Genomic DNA, 21,020 nt, shown 5'->3' on the forward strand with positions numbered 1-21,020 from the left:
CATAAAATTCACAATTTTGGTAAAGCACCTTAAGATACTTCCATTCATGAAGAGTATTTGATTCTTCCTTAACTGGTTGTTCAGAAGATTTTTGAAATTTAAGTCAATTTGACCCCTTCTGACCCTGCCCTTCAGGCCCCTGTGGGGTTGGGACTGTATAATTTACAATTTTGGTTCATCTTAGACCAAGATAGGTTTCTGCAAAATTTTAATGAAATTGAATCAGGGTTTTTTTTGGAGAAGAAGTTGAAAATGTTAAATTGTTTACGGATACGCAACACTAGATGAAGGCGTTTACAATATGTCACCATGAGATTGTCTCAGGTGACCTAAAAAGGAATGGTCATAACATAGTGTTTAATCCCATAACTCCTTTAAGTTTTCTTCCCCCTTCTTAATTCTGCAAAAAAAAAAAAAAAAAAAAAAAACCCATAGCATAATAGAGCAATTGTTTAAAATAATTGTAAAAAAATGCATACTTTTCACAAATTTGATAACATAACCGTGCTCTATTTCTCTCGGTCAAAAAAACAACCCAAGTAAATAATCTGATAAAATAACAATCACTGAAGCCATGTTCCCTTGCTAAGTGTATGACACAATCTACAAAATTCTAGTATCTTACCTCTGTAGGTACGCATTGACATCACTGAAGCCATGCTCCCTAGCTAAGTGTATGACACAATCTACAAAATTCTAGTATCTTACCTCTGTAGGTACGCATTGACATCACTGAAGCCATGTTCCCTTGCTAAGTGTATGACACAATCTACAAAATTCTAGTATCTTACCTCTGTAGGTACGCATTGACATCACTGAAGCCATGTTCCCTTGCTAAGTGTATGACACAATCTACAAAATTCTAGTATCTTACCTCTGTAGGTACGCATTGACATCACTGAAGCCATGTTCCCTTGCTAAGTGCATGACACAATCTACAAAATTCTAGTATCTTACCTCTGTAGGTACGCATTGACATCACTGAAGCCATGCTCCCTAGCTAAGTGTATGACACAATCTACAAAATTCTAGTATCTTACCTCTGTAGGTACGCATTGACATCACTGAAGCCATGCTCCCTAGCTAAGTGTATGACACAATCTACAAAATTCTAGTATCTTACCTCTGTAGGTACGCATTGACATCACTGAAGCCATGTTCCCTAGCTAAGTGTATGACACAATCTACAAAATTCTAGTATCTTACCTCTGTAGGTACGCATTGACATCACTGAAGCCATGCTCCCTAGCTAAGTGTATGACACAATCTACAAAATTCTAGTATCTTACCTCTGTAGGTACGCATTGACATCACTGAAGCCATGCTCCCTAGCTAAGTGTATGACACAATCTACAAAATTCTAGTATCTTACCTCTGTAGGTACGCATTGACATCACTGAAGCCATGCTCCCTAGCTAAGTGTATGACACAATCTACAAAATTCTAGTATCTTACCTCTGTAGGTACGCATTGACATCACTGAAGCCATGTTCCCTAGCTAAGTGTATGACACAATCTACAAAATTCTAGTATCTTACCTCTGTAGGTACGCATTGACATCACTGAAGCCATGCTCCCTAGCTAAGTGTATGACACAATCTACAAAATTCTAGTATCTTACCTCTGTAGGTACGCATTGACATCACTGAAGCCATGTTCCCTAGCTAAGTGTATGAGGATCCCGGTACAACTCTTCCCATTTTTCTTTCTACAGAAACTGCAGTTACAGATCTTACGACAAGGTGGACAACTCCAACTCTGGATATAGAAACAGACATTAGTCAAAATACATCAAAAGCTTGGTATACAGAGTAAAATAAACTGTTTTGGTCAGCAGTTATGGTAGACAATCTTCTGTAAAGTTGAAAGGAAATTTTACCTCTTTATACATTACATGCCTATCCATACAGCCACAAAGAAACTGTAGTTTACATCAATCAATTCAATCAATTTCAGCAGCACAGGTGTAATCAGGTCATGTGAAGTTTCTATGGCGGAATACATCCATACAGCATGTAGTTGGCAGTAATTACAGCAATACAAATATTTACAATATGTCTCCGCCAGATAAATAACATCATAGTTATGGCTAGTGTATCTCTTCATCACAGACGAGACATGAAACATTTACATCTACATCACCACCATTATAGTAACAATAGTTTGGGATTTGTGACATTGCTGCAGGCGAGACATGAAACATTTACTCTATACCACCACCATTATAGTAACAATAGTTTGGGATTGGTGACATTGCTGCAGGAGAGACATGAAACATTTACTCTATATCACCACGATTATAGTAACAATAGTTTGGGATTGGTGACATTGCTGCAGGCGACACATGAAACATTTACTCTATATCACCACCATTATAGTAACAATAGTTTGGGATTGGTGACATCGCTGCAGGCGACACATGAAACATTTACTCTATATCACCACCATTATAGTAACAATAGTTTGGGATTGGTGACATCGCTGCAGGCGACACATGAAACATTTACTCTATATCACCACCATTATAGTAACAATAGTTTGGGATTGGTGACATTGCTACAGGCGACACATGAACAGTAGAAGCAAGATAAATATCCCCAGTTAAGTAAAACAAAAGTTTCAGTTTTGAGTAAAATAAAGAAAATAAATAATACATGTAAACAAATACATACCTCATTCTTCAATGCTTCTTTTGCATCCTCGCCATATCTGTTCCTCAGACAAGGACCACAGAACTGAAAATGTATGTTTAAATCGTAAAGATATTCTGACAGAAGAGCACATTTATGTTATGAATTACAGATAGCCTCTATAGCATGGTCCCCATATCTGTTCCTCAGACACAGACCACAGAAGGAACAATTGCATCAAGTCTAATTTCAACTTGTTTCAGCTGTTGTGCCTTTGACCTCTGACCTTGACATAGAGCTGTATCATAGGGCTTGAAATAATCGTGTCAAGTTTGAACAGCAGAGATGTAATATTTCTCTGAAACTCAATGCTAGTATACGAAATATGCATTATATATCTTAATTTAAGGTTTACTTTTTTATATTGTCTGAAATTATCTTAGTGATAACATTGACCTACCTGTCCTCTAACTCCAACACAATGTCCTGACCTACAAATAGTCTTCATATCGTTAGTCTTCTGTCTACATTGATGACAGGATGTACCCTGTAACACAACATATAATCAACTTTAATCAGTCTTCTGTCTGATGACAGGATGTACCCTGTAACACAACATATAACCAACTTACTAAGATACTGATGTAATATTTCATATTTCTTAAATATATTGATTTATACAACTGTACATGCCCCTTACATAAAAAGTAGGAATCCTTACCAAGATCTGCACAAATCAACTATATTTCAACTGTTAATTATATATTCCATGCCAGTAACATACATAGAAGCTGTCATATTTCTTCTCGCTGACAAATTCTGCCACCATTCCTAAATCCTCCTCAGTGATGTCTTCTGCCGGACGAGAGTCATGAATTATTCTATGAGCTCGTTTGGGTAAAGTCAGTTCCTCTTCCTGGGAAATGAATACAAAAACATTGAAATGATCTCCAGTGACCATGTCTTAAATAACATGTCGAAATAAATGTTCATTAATAATAAACGCAAGGAAAGTGTTTCACTTCAAAGATTGAAATAATAATCAGTTTAAAGATTAAAAATGAATGTCATGAACTTTTCTTTGTTGCTACAAAGAGCTTCTTTCATCAATCCGTGTCATTCTTACATATTATAAAATCATATTATTTATATAAGATTAGTGTAAACTGTAATGTACCATACAGATTTCCAATACCAACAAGTTGGCCACAGTCCTGGCTAACCAAGCTTAACACATTACTTGTAACTGAACAAATTCAGTTCACCTAATACGTTCTCTAACAATAAGTGAAAATTCTTACTTCCTCGTCACTGTCCAATGAATCTGTTTCATCCGTCTCGTCTGGTCGTACATTTGACTTCTGGAAGAACCCAAATCTTACCAACAATTTCTGCAAGAAAACAAAAACATGCATTTGTTACAAAACAATGGCTACTCTACATGATTGGTTCTGTTACACTGGATACATGGTCTGTGAAAGGATGACATTTTAGTTTTAAGGACACAAAATTAAGTTTTCATCAACAGAGTAGCTCAGTATACAAAAACACAAAAAATTACTATAACTTTCTTATTTTATTACTCTTATTGCTCCTAGAATTTTGACTCAGAATTTCTGGAAGTATTTAAAATTTTACATTGCAGGACCCATTCTTTTCAGCAATAAAGTCGAAAAGGACTCGTGAAAATGAACTGTAAACTGACCAACCTCAATTACAATGCTTTTCATTTCATATCAGAACAAAATAATTCTCTGAAGACTGTTTATCACTGTTTACATTTGGTGAAGAGGAGGGAGAAGTGGCAGATGATGAAGATGATATGGATGATGACACAGATCCACGTCTTTGCCTCTTGTGAGCAATTCCATACTCGTCTAGGGATGAGTATCTGCTGTGCTCCTGCCCCGCTGATGTGTATCGCGCATGACGAGATGGGTTTCTCCTTGTTGGAAGCTTCTCCACAGACTTTGTGACCCTTGCTTTCTATAAACAGATAGCGTAATATATACAGGATGAATTTTCTCAGATTAATGATCAAACAGTTGAAGAGTGTGTGTCTCATGATCGAGTGTTTCCAACATATTTCAGATGGAGTATATCAGATAGATTTATAGAAATTTTCATCTGTTAGAATGCCCTATATGTAGGAGAACCCAAGAAAATTAATGGTACAAACACCTTTAGTGGGGTGAAAAGAACTCTCATTTCAAGGAACACCGAGTGATCAAACAAGTCAATAAGCCATCTAAAAATGTTCTTATGTCAGATTTTTGGATCATGTAGGATACATTATGACGAATTCCTTACCTGATTTTCCAATTCAAGAGATATGATATTGACTGAATTGATCAGAACACCATGTACATGTATGTTTCAAGTGATGGGAAATCAATTAAAATCCACTATCAAGTATCGGCTATAATCAGATGGCTTTTTAATGTAGTTAGTTACAAAATCGGCTGACTGACTGTTCATTAGAAGTCATGTGTTCTTCATTCAGGTAATATTTTCTTGTTTTTTCCTAACCTAAAACTCCCGATTTCCCGAGAATTTACATAGAATGAATATCATCAGCCGTTGGCATCTCTATTATACATAATATTAAGATAATGCTAAGGTAACGATGAACGATTATGAAAAATTATGATTGATTATCACATCAGATGAAGTAAAACGACTAGATTTATCTGATCATTTTCCCATCACTTACATCTAAATTCCAGTAAAAAGGTACAGAATGAATTTTGTTTGTTGGATGACATGGTTCTGCTGGCACAACTCACCCGTACTGTTCTCTCAACCTTTATTGGTATGGTTGCCTTTAGGTCGTGCAGCAGTTTGTCCAACTGAAAATGCATGTAAAAAAAAAAAAAAAACACACTGAAGCACATTCAGACAGCACAACTATAAACATATTTGAAATCTTACCACTTATTCACCAGGCTCTACAAGCTAAAAGGTAAATAAGAACAACCAAGCCAAACATGTCCAGTGAAGTTTGGTTGTTCAAGTAAAATGTGTAGTCCTGTATATATGCAATGTCCTTTACTTCTGTAAACAGTTGTGTTTAATGCACAAATTCACCAGACATGCAGGTTCACCATTCTGAATCACCGTCTGTTTAGCAGATGCAAACTTTATGCCAATTGGTCTAGATAATCACATCTGAATGGTCGTAACATTCGGATTTTGCTTTTGAGGAACCCCAGAACTTACAAAGGAACATCAGTGATTATTGAGAATCCATCAATAATATTACTAATACAATGGGCATGCAATATCTTTTGGATGGGAAATCAAGCTTGAATCTAAATTATAGGGACCAGCATGAGACAAAGTCTTTTACATTAGAATCAAGTAGCATTAAACTAAAATCCAATGTAGTTATGGTTTATGATCTTGATTTTTACTTCTGGCATCTGAAGTAGTATAAAACGATTGTCTAGTAAAAGTTTCCTCTGTCTGGTAATATTTCACAGTTTACCTAACAGAATGTCCCGTTACATATTGTAACGTTTGTAAAGATGGGAAGAAAACTGTAGATGTTTTTAATGAAGAGTTTGTGGACCAATAAACATCTAGTTATTGCCTTCCAAATGACCTCTCAAAATTTTTAAAATTGGCACACACTGGGACAATAAAATATCATTATACAGTTCACATCTTCCACTTGTATTTAAGAAAATATGACATGTACCATACGTCTACCAATATTTGGAAAAGGGTTTTTCGCATACGAATTTTAAATCGTTATTATAATCTGAAAATGTCACGTTTTATTAATGACACAAATTTCATCTGAAAATGCATTCTTAAAATTGTCTTACATTAACGACAGTAGATATTTATTTTACCCTATATACTTACCATCAATTTGTTGTCTTCCAAGTTTCTGTTGCGGCGTTCTTCATAATGACTCGCCATTTTTACCTACAACATGTGGAATAATCTGATGATATGGTGAAAGCTTTAATTCATGAAAATACAATGCTTATATTGTATGGCGAAAACATTATCTTATTTTTTTCAAATCTAGGATCGGTTCTTATTCGATTAAGATATGATTAAAAGATGGATAGTAAAATGCATCAACACGCGAGCACGCACTCATATTGCATGTAAATCATTAATAAAAATTCCCGGGAAAATTGACGGTAAAAGAAATACCGTTTTCTCTGTGGATGACATAAAAATAACGTTTCGATTTCACTCATCAAAGCCTTAATATTCACACACGACAACCTTTAACTTACCTGGTTTCTACAATCTTGTAAAAATGTTTCTTTTTCTGTCGGTTCTTCGCGTTATCGTGTTGGAAGCTTGCCCACGTGATCAAAATTTGCCGGGACATCCCACAATTCTTTGATGTAAACAAACAGTCACGTGACTTTTACATGTTTTCTAGTACTGTGTTAATTTCCCTTACTATAAATCACTTATTAGCTCTAGATTTCATTTTGCTTTCGGAACACCTCGAATGTTTTCATAGGGTGTTTTTACACCATTACATAAGACGACAAACTGGCTGTTTTACTAAAGCGAAGTTCCTTCTTGCGGTTATCAACTGCATCATTGAAACAATTAACAATTGCAGTTTGTGGCATGTCGGACATAGCTGGTATACTTCATAAGGCTTTACTCTTAGCGCGTTTTTACTGTGTTACTCTTACTGTACTATTATCATCTATATACTATGCACAGTACTGTAGGTGTCTCTCTTTATGTATAAATGTCAAGGACATATTATTTGTGTTGACCATCCCTCCTGGTCACAACCGGTTCCTTTCAAATGAAATATTATCATTGACGCAATAATTTTGGCCCTCTGAAAGAAGCATTTTTGCTACATACACTCTTTCAACGAATTGCCACCAAACAAATAGTTGAAATACATAAATGAATTCAAATCTTTTCATGCTATTTTTCATGGTTGATTTTATTCATATGGCAGATGACAACAAAACACTGGCATTTGAGGATGTATTGATAGGTTTCATGATATCTGGAAGGATGTTTTATATGAAAATGTATATTAGAAAAAATACGCGATTTGACAATGAAACATGTAGTCATGATATTTTATGGTCAATGGTTAAAATCAAAAGTTTTAATTCTTTCTGGTAGCTCGACATGATACAGCAACCAAATTTATCTGGGTGCTTTGTCATGCAGGTGAATAGTTGATTTTATACAGCTGGACAAAATGGCTGATATATCTTTTATACTTTGTTGGAAAGTATACATGCATATGGGATCCATCTAATTATTATTATTCATTATCATTTGCATCGATCACCTGTGTCCAGATCAAGATTCATCTCTAAAGAATCTTTGAAAAATTGTTTTGCAGTAAGACCATTTTGACATCTCTAAACTGCATTCTGTATTTATGTTTTTTCTTTAGATATGACGGGTCATATTCTGGATGTTATGTTTTTATATTTCAGTTTTTTGTTTAAGCAATACTGTGTCCATATACAGAAGGGAAAAAAACCTCTGTAATGAAAGGATGCATTGGAGTTCCAGTGCAACCTCATCACAAATCCAAAGATGTTCCCAACCTGTTACATTCTATAAACTTGCAATTTATTTTTTTCCAAATCAGTCAATTTTCTCACTTCATCCAAACTCATAAAAACAGAAGAAGAAAAAAATAAGAAAAAACAACTTTGAAACTACATAGTATTCTATTAAAGTATTATATTAAAATTAGTTGCACAACTATCAAATGGAAATGAATATTATGTCTTGGATGACACTTACGTAGTAAGTTCAAATATCTTAATTGTTTATATGTCTGTAGGCATGTAATATCATATCACTTTCCCCTGAGGACTTGTAAAGGTGATTGATTCCAATGTACAAAAGATAGGTGATCTAACTGTAGATTGTTAATACAGCAGGAAATGGACGGATACCTTGGTAATGTTGTATGATATGTTACAGTGGTTTACAGAGCTAAATTACAGATAAAATTTTTACACCTGTCTTGGCCCTGTAGCCAGGATATGTCACCTACCTCATGACCACTCTCACCTGTTGTCTCACTGTGGCACTGCCACTGATGAATGACTTTTTAAATACAACAAAGTGCTCTGAACATATTATAGCTGAAACTCTTAGTATTTCTATGTATTCCATGGATAAGATATAATTAATTAATCTGATTAATTATAATTTTTCACAATCGGTCATTGGTACCTTAATATTCTAAAATCATATGATGCATCATAATGGTCTAAGGCCAATAATATTCATTCTGTAAGTTTTAGGTAAGTGAAGAAGTTTAGATTAAAGTTGCAAAAAGAAAAAAAAACAAAATATTACTGCAATGGAGAATGTGTTCAGTTTCTTGAATAATTAACACACAGTCAGTCTATTATGTAATTGATTACCTTAAAAAAAACTTAATTTAAACTGATTATTGGTTATTGATTTTAACACATTTCCTATCATATCTAGATACAACAGAATGGCTGTATATGTATACACCATTGATTTTAACACATATCCTATCATATCTAGATACAACAGAATGGCTGTGTATGTATACACCATTGATTTTAACACATATCCTATCATATCTAGATACAACAGAGTGGCTGTGTATGTATACATCATTGATTTTAACACATTTCCTATCATATCTAGATACAACAGAATGGCTGTGTATGTATACACCATTGATTTTAACACATTTCCTATCATATCTAGATACAACAGAATGGCTGTGTATGTATACACCATTGATTTTAACACATTTCCTATCATATCTAGATACAACAGAGTGGCTGTGTATGTATACACCATTGATTTTAACACATTTCCTATCATATCTAGATACAACAGAATGGCTGTGTGTGTATACACCATTGATTTTAACACATTTCCTATCATATATAGATACAACAGAGTGGCTGTGTATGTATACATCATTGATTTTAACACATTTCCTATCATATCTAGATACAACAGAATGGCTGTGTATGTATACATCATTGATTTTAACACATTTCCTATCATATCTAGATACAACAGAATGGCTGTGTATGTATACATCATTGATTTTAACACATTTCCTATCATATCTAGATACAACAGAATGGCTGTGTATGTATACATCATTGATTTTAACACATTTCCTATCATATCTAGATACAACAGAATGGCTGTGTATGTATACATCATTGATTTTAACACATTTCCTATCATATCTAGATACAACAGAATGGCTGTGTATGTATACATCATTGATTTTAACACATTTCCTATCATATCTAGATACAACAGAATGGCTGTGTATGTATACATCATTGATTTTAACACATTTCCTATCATATCTAGATATAACGGAATGACTGTGTATGTATACATCGTTGGTGTTTTATGTTTACCATGTACAATTGAAAGTAAGTACATAACATCTCTGGGGTCAGATTTTGAAATTAAAGTGAACTAATCAGGATTCAAAAATATGGCTGTATGTTTGATGTAAGCTCAAGATGTTTGATATAAACTTGTAAGGAATTGTGAACCCTACGGGAAACATAAATAAAACTTGAGGTAGTGGATGCAGGTTATACGTTTTGACTCTTATCATTTGTCGGGATGAACTAAACATTATCACAGACACAGACTAAAATTTATACCCAGTACATGTATGTCGTACAACATGTCGACTCGTGACAGATGCTGTCTTTCGGAAATGAATTGAGACTTTCATCAACATGGTTAAGTTACCAAAAAGTCTACCAAAAGAATTATATTTCCAACAGATGTCAATGTGATATTTCTGTATCATAGCACTAAGATTGAGTACATACTGCAGTATACTACTTACACAGAAAACGTGTGACTTCAATGCATTGTTCGTTACAGAAATGCGGACTCCTTATCGAAGTACAGCTGACACATTTGACCTTGATGATCTAGTTTCAAAAGATCCATTCAAGCAGTTTCAGAACTGGTTTGAATTTGCACGGTCCCACCCACATATTGAGGAGGCGAATGCCATGGCTCTGGCTACTTCTACAAAGTATGTATGATATAGAGTGTCTTATAATGCTCAGTAATTCACTACCTATGTGTCTATTAGTCTGAATTATTCCAACGTTTTTTCAACTTTTTAGTCCATGTACCACCCTCAGATGGTGGGTTTTTGAAATCTCTTCTATTTTAGGTCCATCTCTTCATCCATCCTTTTCACTAAAAAACAGTTCTTGTTATCCCTACTTCCTGGGAAATACGGATTTTCAGACTCAGCAGAAAAACAAAACGACTGGCAGGCAACCATCTTGACAATGAAACATAACACCTCTTGAGATATTCTTAGTGGGTCTTTCTCATATTTCATATGCTAGATCAATTTTGTCCATATTTTGCCTGTGATTTTAGGACAGATCAGAAAACAAAATGGCTGACAGATGATCATCTTAGATTTGGCAGTTTAAGATTATTATTTTCTTGTTCAGAATTCATACAATAATGAGTAAAAACAGCAGAGAAAAGAAGGGAAAAGGCCCAGTTTTTAAAGAACAAATAAAGACCAAACAATGGTAGGTCAGTCTGGAATTGACTCAATACCGATATTTAAATTTTGAAACATCAAAAATAATTTTGAATGCTTGTCAGTAAAACGTCTTTTTATTTTATTTTTTTCTGTTTGATGGTGCTTCTCCATCAGAAGTTTTTGTGGTTTTTGATTTACTTTAGAGTTACAACCAGCTGATATGATAGGGTAAAAAACACAAATAATTGGTTGTGACTGTGACATTTGCAATATGGACACACCCATTTGATTAACTTGTTTGTTTCCCACATTACTTGAAGAAACCGTATATATCCCCTCAGTCTTACAACTAGGGTTTGTTTACCATGAAATTTGTAGAGACGGTTATCCCTCTGTACGCATGGTTCTGATGAAGGGATACGACCACTCAGGGTTCCAGTTCTTCACCAACCATGGCAGTCGCAAATCATCAGAAATGGTAGGTTGTTCATAAAAATGTTTGTACCAATCATCAAAAGTTTAGATGATTTCTCCATTTTTAGGTCATTGGACCGAAAGAGGCAGATGACCTATAGCCATCATATTTTGTCCATCATCGTGTGCTGTCTGCTGTGTGTAAAATTTCTAATCAAATAACTTTTTCCCAGTAACCAAATCTTCGGGAATACTTTTCTGGTAGTAACATTTATCTTGATTAATCCTTGTCATATTATTTTCTATTAAACAATAGACATTGTTAAGTATTATAAAAACAAGAGGGTGAATGATCAGTGTAATCAATAATTAGTGCACGAACCATTTTATAAATTGTATTTATTCTTTTTTTGACAGTATAAAAGGTTTGAAATAAGACTACACCATATTCCAAAATTGAATTGATTTTGTTTTTACAGAGTGAAAACCCAAATTGTGCTATAATGTTTTACTGGGAGCCTCTCAAAAGAAGTGTGAGTATGTCTTCATGTTTATGTATGGATATAGTCACCGGTTTATGCTGGATAAATCTTTGTGTGTTTACATGTGGAATATCATTAGGTTGTATACATAAATATTTTGTTATTTTTAGCACACCTGGCCTGAAGGGTTGATGCCGCGGTGGGTGTCCATTGTCCAGTGTCAACCTTTTCCTTTAAACAACTTTCTCAATAACTAATGGACAAAATATTTTTGTATATTTGGCTGGTATGTTCCTAAGAGAAAGCCTGACAAAGTTTGCAAAAATAATTGACCTTGACCAATAATCAAGGTCACAGGGGTCATATTTGTCATAACCTTTAAATGAGTTCTTCTCATAAACTAATAGATCTTGAAGCATAGTTTTTGGCCGGTATGTTCCTATGAGGAAGCTTGACAAAATTTGTAAATATAAATGACCTGGACTTTTATTCAAGGTCACAAAGGGTCAGATTTGTTAAAATATTTAACAAATTCGTCTCATGAACAAAAAGGCCTAGTTCATACATAGTGTAGTAACATTGTTTACCGTTGCTATTCCATTGCCCTGTAATGAGCCCTTCCCCAAAATATTCTGTAACACATAATTCTTATTGCAGGATAAATACAAAAATTGAAGTGTATTCCATGCCCTACTTGTTGATGTTGACTCTCCCAGGAAGTAAACTGATATTGAAGACATAAGTTATATATCTGTTAATTTTCTAATTTGTTTATTACTTCAAAGTGCCAATTTGTCCATCAGAAAGAGCAGGTGGTATTGTGTAGTTATTAGAGTATAAGTGTGTAAAGAAGTAGACTAATAACATGTTACAATAGTACACACCAAGGAAGATTTAAAAAGTTGACCATGATATGCTTACATTATATTTTGTTTAAACTAATTTGATACTATATTTACAGGTGAGAATTGAGGGCAAAGTTGAACACATATCAGAAGAAGATTCTGCAAAATATTTCCATTCCCGGCCTCGGACAAGTCAGATAGGCTCAATGAGCAGTCAGCAGAGCACTGTTGTGGAAAGTAGGAAGGTAAGTGTTAGAGAAATTGTCCCCTATTACTCCTTAGAGTTCCTTTACTGTTGACCACTAGTGTGTAGGGTTTATTAGTGGTGTGTAGGGTTGACCAGTGGTGTGTAGGGATGATCGATGGTGTGTAGGATTGACCAGTGGTGTGTAGGGATGATCGATGGTGTGTAGGATTGACCAGTTGTGTGTAAGGATACTCAGTGGTGTATGGGGTTATCTAGTGGTGTGTAGGATTGACCAGTGGTGTGTAGGGATGATCGATGGTGTGTAGGATTGACCAGTTGTGTGTAAGGTTACTCAGTGGTGTGTGGGGTTATCTAGTGGTGTGTAGGATTGACCAGTGGTGTGTAGGGATGATCGATGGTGTGTAGGATTGACCAGTTGTGTGTAGGGTTACTCAGTGGTGTGTGGGGTTATTTAGTGGTGTGTGGGGTTATCTAGTGGTGTGTAGGGTTGACCAGTGGTGTGTAGGGATGATCGATGGTGTGTAGGATTTACCAGTTGTGTGTAGGATTGACCAGTGGTGTGTAGGGATGATTGATGGTGTTTAGGATTTACCAGTTGTGTGTTGGGTTACTCAGTGGTGTGTGGGGTTATTTAGTGGTGTGTGGGGTTATCTAGTGGTGTGTAGGTATGATCGATGGTGTGTAGGGATGATCGATGGTGTGTAGGATTTACCAGTGGTGTGTAGGGATGATCGATTGTGTGTAGGATTGACCAGTTGTGTGTAGGGTTACTCAGTGGTGTGTGGGGTTATCTAGTGGTGTGTAGGGTTACTCAGTGGTGTGTGAGGTTATTTAGTGGTGTGTGGGGTTATTTAGTTGTGTGTAGGATTGACCAATGGTGTGTAGGGATGATCGATGGTGTGTAGGGATGATCGATGGTGTGTAGGATTTACCAGTTGTGTGTAGAGTTACTCAGTGGTGTGTGGGGTCATTTAGTGGTGTGTGGGGTTATCTAGTGGTGTGTAGGATTGACCAGTGGTGTGTAGGGATGATCGATGGTGTGTAGGATTTACCAGTTGTGTGTAGAGTTACTCAGTGGTGTTTGGGGTTATTTAGTGGTGTGTGGGGTTATCTAGTTGTGTGTAGGGTTGACCAGTGGTGTGTAGGGATGATCGATGATGTGTAGGATTTACCAGTTGTGTGTAGGGTTACTCAGTGGTGTGTGGGGTTACTCAGTGGTGTGTGAGGTTATTTAGTGGTGTGTAGGGTTGACCAGCACTGAGTGAAAAATGCAGATATGAAAAAAATTAAAATCAAGATCACTGTGATTCGTTTCACACCCACAAATGAGTTGACAAAGGATAGGTTGTGATAATTTTAGTTCTGTTTTGAATGTCTTTGTTTCTGTCTAGGAAAAGTTTGGTTGTGACTAACCACTTGTTTACTTTAAGGTTGGTTTATATTAAACATGTGTAAAGAATTTCTTTTGACTACATTGATATGAATATTAATCATTGTATGTATTTACTAGGTATTATTGAGATATCTTAAATAAGTATATCAGCTTGATATTGTTAGGACACATCTGAACTCTAATTGTACCATACATTAATATCTTATCTCTTCTTTTTGAAAAAGAAATGATGAATGGCATCAAACTACTGTTGAAATACTTCCACTCATTGAATGACCTGTATCTTATTTAAAAGCTTGACAATGAATTCACTGATACCTTTCTTTTACAGTGTCTACAGGACAGATATGATGAACTGAAAGAGGAATATAAAGACGAAAACAAAATTATTCCAAAGCCTGAATTTTGGTAAGATGTATAAACAACATGTATCAGATACAGCTACAGATAAAGAGTTATGATAAAAGAAGATACTAGATTATCATAGGGAATCGGACTTCTTGTATCATTTTAATTCTTTATATTTGTTTGTTATACAGACTTTGAACATTTTTCTATGAGATAGATAAATATATGATCTCAGCAGAAAATATTTCTTAAGAGTATAAGTATAATTTTAACAGAAAATCTTTTACAAGATAGGTAGAAACCATCAGTGTGTGTATGAAGGATATGATGTGACCGATGTACTGACCATAGTATGGAAGTTATTGGGCAACTTCCTGTTTTAGCTCACCTGGCCCAAAGGGCCTGAGGGGGGGGGGGCCCAAAAGGGGAGATTTGACAAGTCCTTTAAAATCCAACTCCTCCAGTAATTAGACCAAATTTGGTCTAAAGCATCTTTGGGTGAAGAGGAATCAATTTCTTACAAATGGTGGATCTCTGCCTTTTGTGGTGGGAGAAGTGGGGCCCAATAGACCAAATGGAGCAGATTTGTAAAAATCCTACTCCTGATTTGCTTTTGTCCAAATTTGGTCTTAATCATGTTTAAGTGAAGGGGGATCAATTTTGCATAAACAGGGGATCTCAGATTCCTTGGATGGGAGGAGTGGGGCTCAATATGAGAAATAGAGCAAATGTTTAGCTTACCTGGCCCAAAGGGCCACATAAACTATAGGGATACCGAAGCATCTGTTGTATGTCCATCCGGCGTCTGTCAACTTATTCTACAAATACTACTAGTCCTGAACAACTGAAGGGATTACGACCACATTTGGTAAAAAAAAAACATCCTTAGGGGCATAAAAGGGGGAAATTTGTGAGGTCTTTAAAATCCTGAAGTCTCATGTAGGAATGATTGGGTTTTGATCATATTTGGTCAGAAGCATCTTTTTAGGAAGTTTTATATAAATGGTGGATTTCTGCCCCCACGGGCAAAATTCGTCAACTTCCCACTCCTGTAGGAATGATTGGATTTGCCCAAATTTGGTGTGAATCGTGTTTGATGGAGGGAAATCAATCTGTATAAACAGTGGATCTCAGCCTTCTTGAAACAGTTAAGACCACTACCCCTAAGCCATATATGGCAATGTTGGGCATCAAGAGATAAAACACATTCACCATGTAAGAACTGACCCTTTGGTGTGACCCCTCCCCTCTGGGCTTAATTTGTGGGTAATATCTTTGAAACAGTTGAAATCCTCACATCAAGAAACAAACACATTTGTTATGTAAGAATTGACCTTTGGGTGTGGTACAACTCAAGGGACATTATTTCATGTTTTTGATATAGTTGGGATACCAGCCCATTAAAAATATAAACTCTTATTGCGAATCAAAAAAGAAAGTAAGTATATAAGAATTTACCCCTTGGTCTTGCCTAATCAAAGAGGTTAATTGACAGCTTTAAGTTAGAAATATTTGAAATACTCATCTTTTCTTGGACTTTCAGATCCAGGTAAGCAATACAGGCCTTGTGGGCCTGTTGTTTAGGTCATTAATTTCATAACAAGTCAATATTTTCAGGTTTTATATAGATTGATGAAAAAGATTAGCAAGTTCAATTTTACATTAATGCAAATGTTAGTTTCCAATGGTTACAATATTGAAATCGCACAACACACCAAAAGTTTCATGCGCACATTGTGCATATATCACACACACTTTGTGTGTACACAAGTACGATATGGATCTGTGGTGAAACAAACACAACACTTCAGATTTTCTATATCTTTTATATTTTCCTTACAAAATGATAAGAAAATGAGACAAATACAGAAGGAATGTAAATGAAATTTCCTGACAGTGTAAGGTTGTAAGTGATTCATTCTTGTGGTTATTTATATACCAGTAATCAACCTGTAGAAAACTTTTTTTTTTTTTTTTTAATCTGACCCCAAAAAAGTACCTGCATGTGCACACTATACCCGCAAATTTACGGTACCTGTAATGTTTACATTGAGTTCTGTACACTAAGACTGGTCAATTTGTAAACAAAACTTTCTTATGAGTGTACATAACTATCAAGTCAGTGTCTGATGGAGCTAATAATATCTCTGCTATATATAGGACTTGATAAGGAAATGTATAAAAATATGCGTATATATCTGGATAATAAATAAATTCTATCCCACACAAATTTTATGTTCTAAATTTACATAAACTATGATACATTTACACATCTGTACTAAAGAATCACACATCACAGACGTTCGATAACAAATTTCACTCATTTTTACTATCATGTGCTCATTCTGTAGACATTGTGGGCATGTGGCAAATCATGTGACATTGTAGATAACATAAAAGCATGCTTACAAATGTATTGTTCTTTTTAAGTGTGATCATTCACTATACGAGAGCCCCATTTCCCTGTCCTTAGGGCAAAAATAACCAATTCCTTGTTTGATGTATTTTTTATAACTGATGGCTTTAGTTACTCCCGATCACTGTCCTGATTGTAATTCATACTTTTCAGGGGAGGTTACTTAGTAAAACCAAGTTCCTTTGAGTTCTGGCAGGGACAGACTAATCGCCTTCATGATCGAATGAAGTTCCGCCGTCAGAGGGATGGAGAAGTTATTGACTCAAAACTAACACATTTGGCAGATGATGGGTGGGTGATTGAAAGGTTGTCTCCATGACAACTTTTAAAGGATGATGTTGGTGCGAATGTTTGTTGAGATGTTTGCTGAAACTCACTAATTTGGAATGATCTTTTTGCATTGTATTTAATGAATATGTGTTCAAAATGGAATACTCCAGAGAAGTATTCTAATAGGATAACTTTTGACAAAGATACATTTTTAAAGTAGAAAACTGAAAACTTTTATTAATTTTTTTACGCCGCCGGAGATGATCGTATATTGGTGTCATCTTCTCCATCTGTCCCTCCGTACGTCCATTTCTTGTGAATGCAACTGCTCCTTAACTGATCATCAGATTTTCATGAAACTTGCTCAATGTCTCTACTACAATGGGTAGATGTGCATGAAAGGGCAATTTTTTGGTTCGTGATTTTTGTAATATTGATGCCATTTTCAACTTTGTATCTGTAGCTTGCTCTTAGTGGAGCTTTGTGAATGCAACTCCTCCTAAAGCAATCATCAGATTTTCACGAAACTTGCTCAATGTCATGAATACAATGGTTCAATATGCATGAAGGGGCGATTTTACGGTTCATTGATTTTTGTAAGATCTATATTTTGTGGCGGCGTATATTGTGTCCACGGCACTCTTGTTTGATATTTAGACTTTGAAATGATGAAGATAAGTGTTATCAGATGACTAGATTTTGTGATATTAACCTGATATTAGCAATATCATGACCTGCTTAAGTCATGAAGCCTACTAGAACTGCCTAATATTTCTATACTTTAAACAAGTACTTCTTTTATCTAATGTAGTCAAAGTTCAATTAAACATAATTATGCTTCTTAATTAATTTGTATTTACGCAACAGAATACAAATGATAGAATAAAAATTTCATTAAATCCTATTAAAGTTTATAGAAATAGGGTTTCCTGTGACCAGATGTGACCTCCTTTGAGTCTGAGGTGTAGTAACTGAGGCCCACTGTTGATTTGTTGGGTTGGTCAGAGAAAAACTCAATGATGAACAGACTTGAGCAATATTAACCGGCTGTTGTGTAGCCAGGTTGTGTGGATCTTGACAGTTGTACAAGGTGCAAAACAGAGGAGGATCTGTTTGGAAGGGGCTGAAATGAATGTATTGACCCATTCCCGTCCGAGGTTTGTGCCTTTAAACATGCGGAGGATGACCTGTTTGAATGAGGTGGACTGTGTTAGTCTTGCCTCCTCCAGCGTTGAAAGAGTCGGGTCTCAGACAACACTGATGTGAACCACTGGCACCATGGATTTTGTCCCCTTGGTTCTAGAGTTGGATTCATGACCTTTTAGGGAAACTATGCAATATTCTGGTAACATGTAGCCATTTGTGTATGGGTGATCTGGTGTCGATGTACTGCTATTGGCACAATGTTGGTCAGATACCGTCACAGGTAACCTAAAACATGTGAGAATGGCTAATTAATACGATAACAACCATGCCAAATTTTCTTTGATTCTGCCTAAAACTTCCAGAGTTATACTCATGAGATCTGCAGTAGCAATGGGAAAATGTTGAAATTGTTGATGCTACAAACCAAATTACGGTGTCAAATAAGATGTCACATGGGGACAAAATCTACAGAATTTCATAGTATGCACCTCAGTGCACCTAGTGGTAACAACAGAGTATATCAAAACACAAAAGTCTACTACGATATTACAGTGGAATTTGTTTTATATTGAATTATGTCCAACTGTCCGTCAAACATTAGTTTCATACCTCTTTAAGGGGAGGCAACCTCAATTTGTGACATTTCTCACAATCACAAATGATTTTTGTAAGGTTACATCTTTATAATGTCTTAAAACAATTAATATTAACAGATGATTTAAATTTGGAAATATATCGTAATATTTTGGTGTTTACCACTACATGTGCTTACTGAACAGCTGTCATGTTGCAATTGAACTTTCTGAAGAGAAGTTTCAGAAGCAGGTGCATAAGGATCAAGATATATATAAATGGACATAATTCATTAAAATGCCTTCTCATGATGCTTAAGGATGATTTTGACCAGTCTGGATAAGCTTGGTATTAAATCCATTACAACACTGTATTTCAATGTATGTTTCTCGATTCCTAAGTACACATACCTTGTTACAACTTGTGTCAAAGGGAACTCTCTATAAAAATGGTTCTACAACATTCCAAACATGAAATCTGTAAGGAAACCTTTACCCTACATGTCATGAAAATTAGGAAAATTCTCCCGGGTTATGTGGTTACAGCACCGACCTTAAATATCTTCAACAACAGATAAACACTGGAAAAATCAAGACCTCAAATTTTATGATAAACCCAATATATATCTATGTTATAATCCAACACCACAATTGTAATGATCTATGATTCCAAAGTGTTTAAAATATCCTGTATTGGAAACAAACTGAACTTGATTCTACGTTGATTTTATACTGAAGTATTGCAGCCCATTCCTTCTCGGGATATTTTGTAATATCCTTCATTGTTGTTTACACTTATGTCGATACTTCTGATGTTTTGGTTGTTTCTATTATCAGACGTTTGTTTATTATTGAATTTTATTTTTTATTGAGTATTTAAGGAACAGATCATGGTATACAGCATTAATGACAGTACTTTGATGTACTGTTCCAGTTGTTTAGTCCCACTGATTTATTTTTCAGAGTGATCTCCATATTTGTTGTGACACCCTATATATTTGTTATTGTATCTGTTTTTGCCACATCGCTCATGTTACACCAAAGTATAGCAGTATTTAACCTGTTGATTATATTTTGATAATATACATGATGTCTACCAAATCTCAAGGGGTTAAGCAACATTGGGAAATAAAATATTTTGAAATGCAATATACTCCAGTTTTAAATACTGTCCTCAGGATCGGGTACCATATTTTTAGGTCATCTGACCCGAAGCCATCGTGCTTCGTCCGCCGTCTGCCGTCCGCTGTGCGTCGTCCGTAAACTTTTCATTCAAAAAAACTTCTTCTCAAGTACTAGAAGGCCTAGGGGGCTAATACTTGGCCCATAGCATGCTGGCATGGAGCCCTACAAAGTTTATTCAAATTAATGACCTCAACCCACTTTCAAGGTCACAGGGGTCAAATATGTTGAAATTTTTAAACAACTTCTCAACAACCAAAAGGCTCAGAATGCTGATATTGGGTCTGTGGCATGCTGGGATGAAGGGCTACTGAGTTTGTTCAAATGAATGACCTTGACCCACTTTCTAGGTCACAGGGGTCAAATATGTTAAAATATACAAACGACTTCTCAATAAGCTAAAGTCCATAGGTGCTGATATTGGGCCTGTAGGATGCTTTGAGGAAGGGCTACCAAGTTTGTTCAAATGAATGACCTCGACCACTTTCAAGGTCACAGGGGTCAAATATGTTAAAATTTTTAAACAACTTCTCAACAATTAAAAGGCTCAGATTACTGATATTGGGCCTTTGGCATGCTGGGATGAAGGGCTACCAAGTTTG

At 35.5% G+C, this 21,020-nt stretch overlaps 2 protein-coding genes across 2 annotated transcripts; one reads left to right on the top strand and one right to left on the bottom strand.

Annotated features, from left to right (window-relative positions):
- Nucleotides 1–357: 357 nt before the first annotated feature.
- LOC132565481 (cell division cycle-associated protein 7-like) lies at nt 358–6,903 on the bottom strand. Its single transcript, XM_060230132.1, has 10 exons — nt 6,887–6,903; nt 6,501–6,563; nt 5,417–5,479; nt 4,410–4,616; nt 3,932–4,021; nt 3,415–3,546; nt 3,091–3,177; nt 2,673–2,735; nt 1,622–1,758; nt 358–400 (listed from the first exon to the last, which is right to left on the bottom strand). The coding sequence occupies exons 2-10, from the start codon at nt 6,555–6,557 to the stop codon at nt 358–360; spliced, it is 879 nt and encodes a 292-aa protein (XP_060086115.1). The 5' UTR covers nt 6,558–6,563; nt 6,887–6,903.
- A 249-nt stretch (nt 6,904–7,152) lies between these two features.
- LOC132565571 (pyridoxine/pyridoxamine 5'-phosphate oxidase-like) lies at nt 7,153–20,385 on the top strand. The gene is made up of 7 exons (XM_060230217.1): nt 7,153–7,251; nt 10,512–10,668; nt 11,521–11,620; nt 12,036–12,089; nt 13,000–13,128; nt 14,816–14,892; nt 17,402–20,385. Exons 1-7 carry the CDS (start codon nt 7,236–7,238, stop codon nt 17,565–17,567), a joined length of 699 nt encoding a protein of 232 aa, XP_060086200.1. The 5' UTR covers nt 7,153–7,235; the 3' UTR covers nt 17,568–20,385.
- The last annotated feature ends 635 nt before the right edge of the window (nt 20,386–21,020 follow it).

The sequence above is a fragment of the Ylistrum balloti genome, unplaced genomic scaffold (assembly GCF_031769215.1).
Source record: "Ylistrum balloti isolate Yb309-2 unplaced genomic scaffold, AGI_CSIRO_Ybal_v1 Utg369724, whole genome shotgun sequence".
Taxonomy (NCBI): domain Eukaryota; kingdom Metazoa; phylum Mollusca; class Bivalvia; order Pectinida; family Pectinidae; genus Ylistrum; species Ylistrum balloti.

Excerpts from the sequence above, each read along its gene's own strand:
- LOC132565481 (XM_060230132.1), bottom strand. The coding sequence starts at position 6,557 with ATGGCGAGTCATTATGAAGAACGCCGCAACAGAAACTTGGAAGACAAC. Across the intron at positions 4,617-5,416 it reads AGGTTGAGAGAACAGTACGG|AAAGCAAGGGTCACAAAGTC; the intron begins GTGAGTTGTGCC and ends ATCTGTTTATAG. Across the intron at positions 3,178-3,414 it reads AGAAATATGACAGCTTCTAT|GGTACATCCTGTCATCAATG; the intron begins GTATGTTACTGG and ends GTTGTGTTACAG.
- LOC132565571 (XM_060230217.1), top strand. Across the intron at positions 10,669-11,520 it reads GCTCTGGCTACTTCTACAAA|AGACGGTTATCCCTCTGTAC; the intron begins GTATGTATGATA and ends TGAAATTTGTAG. Across the intron at positions 12,090-12,999 it reads GGGAGCCTCTCAAAAGAAGT|GTGAGAATTGAGGGCAAAGT; the intron begins GTGAGTATGTCT and ends CTATATTTACAG.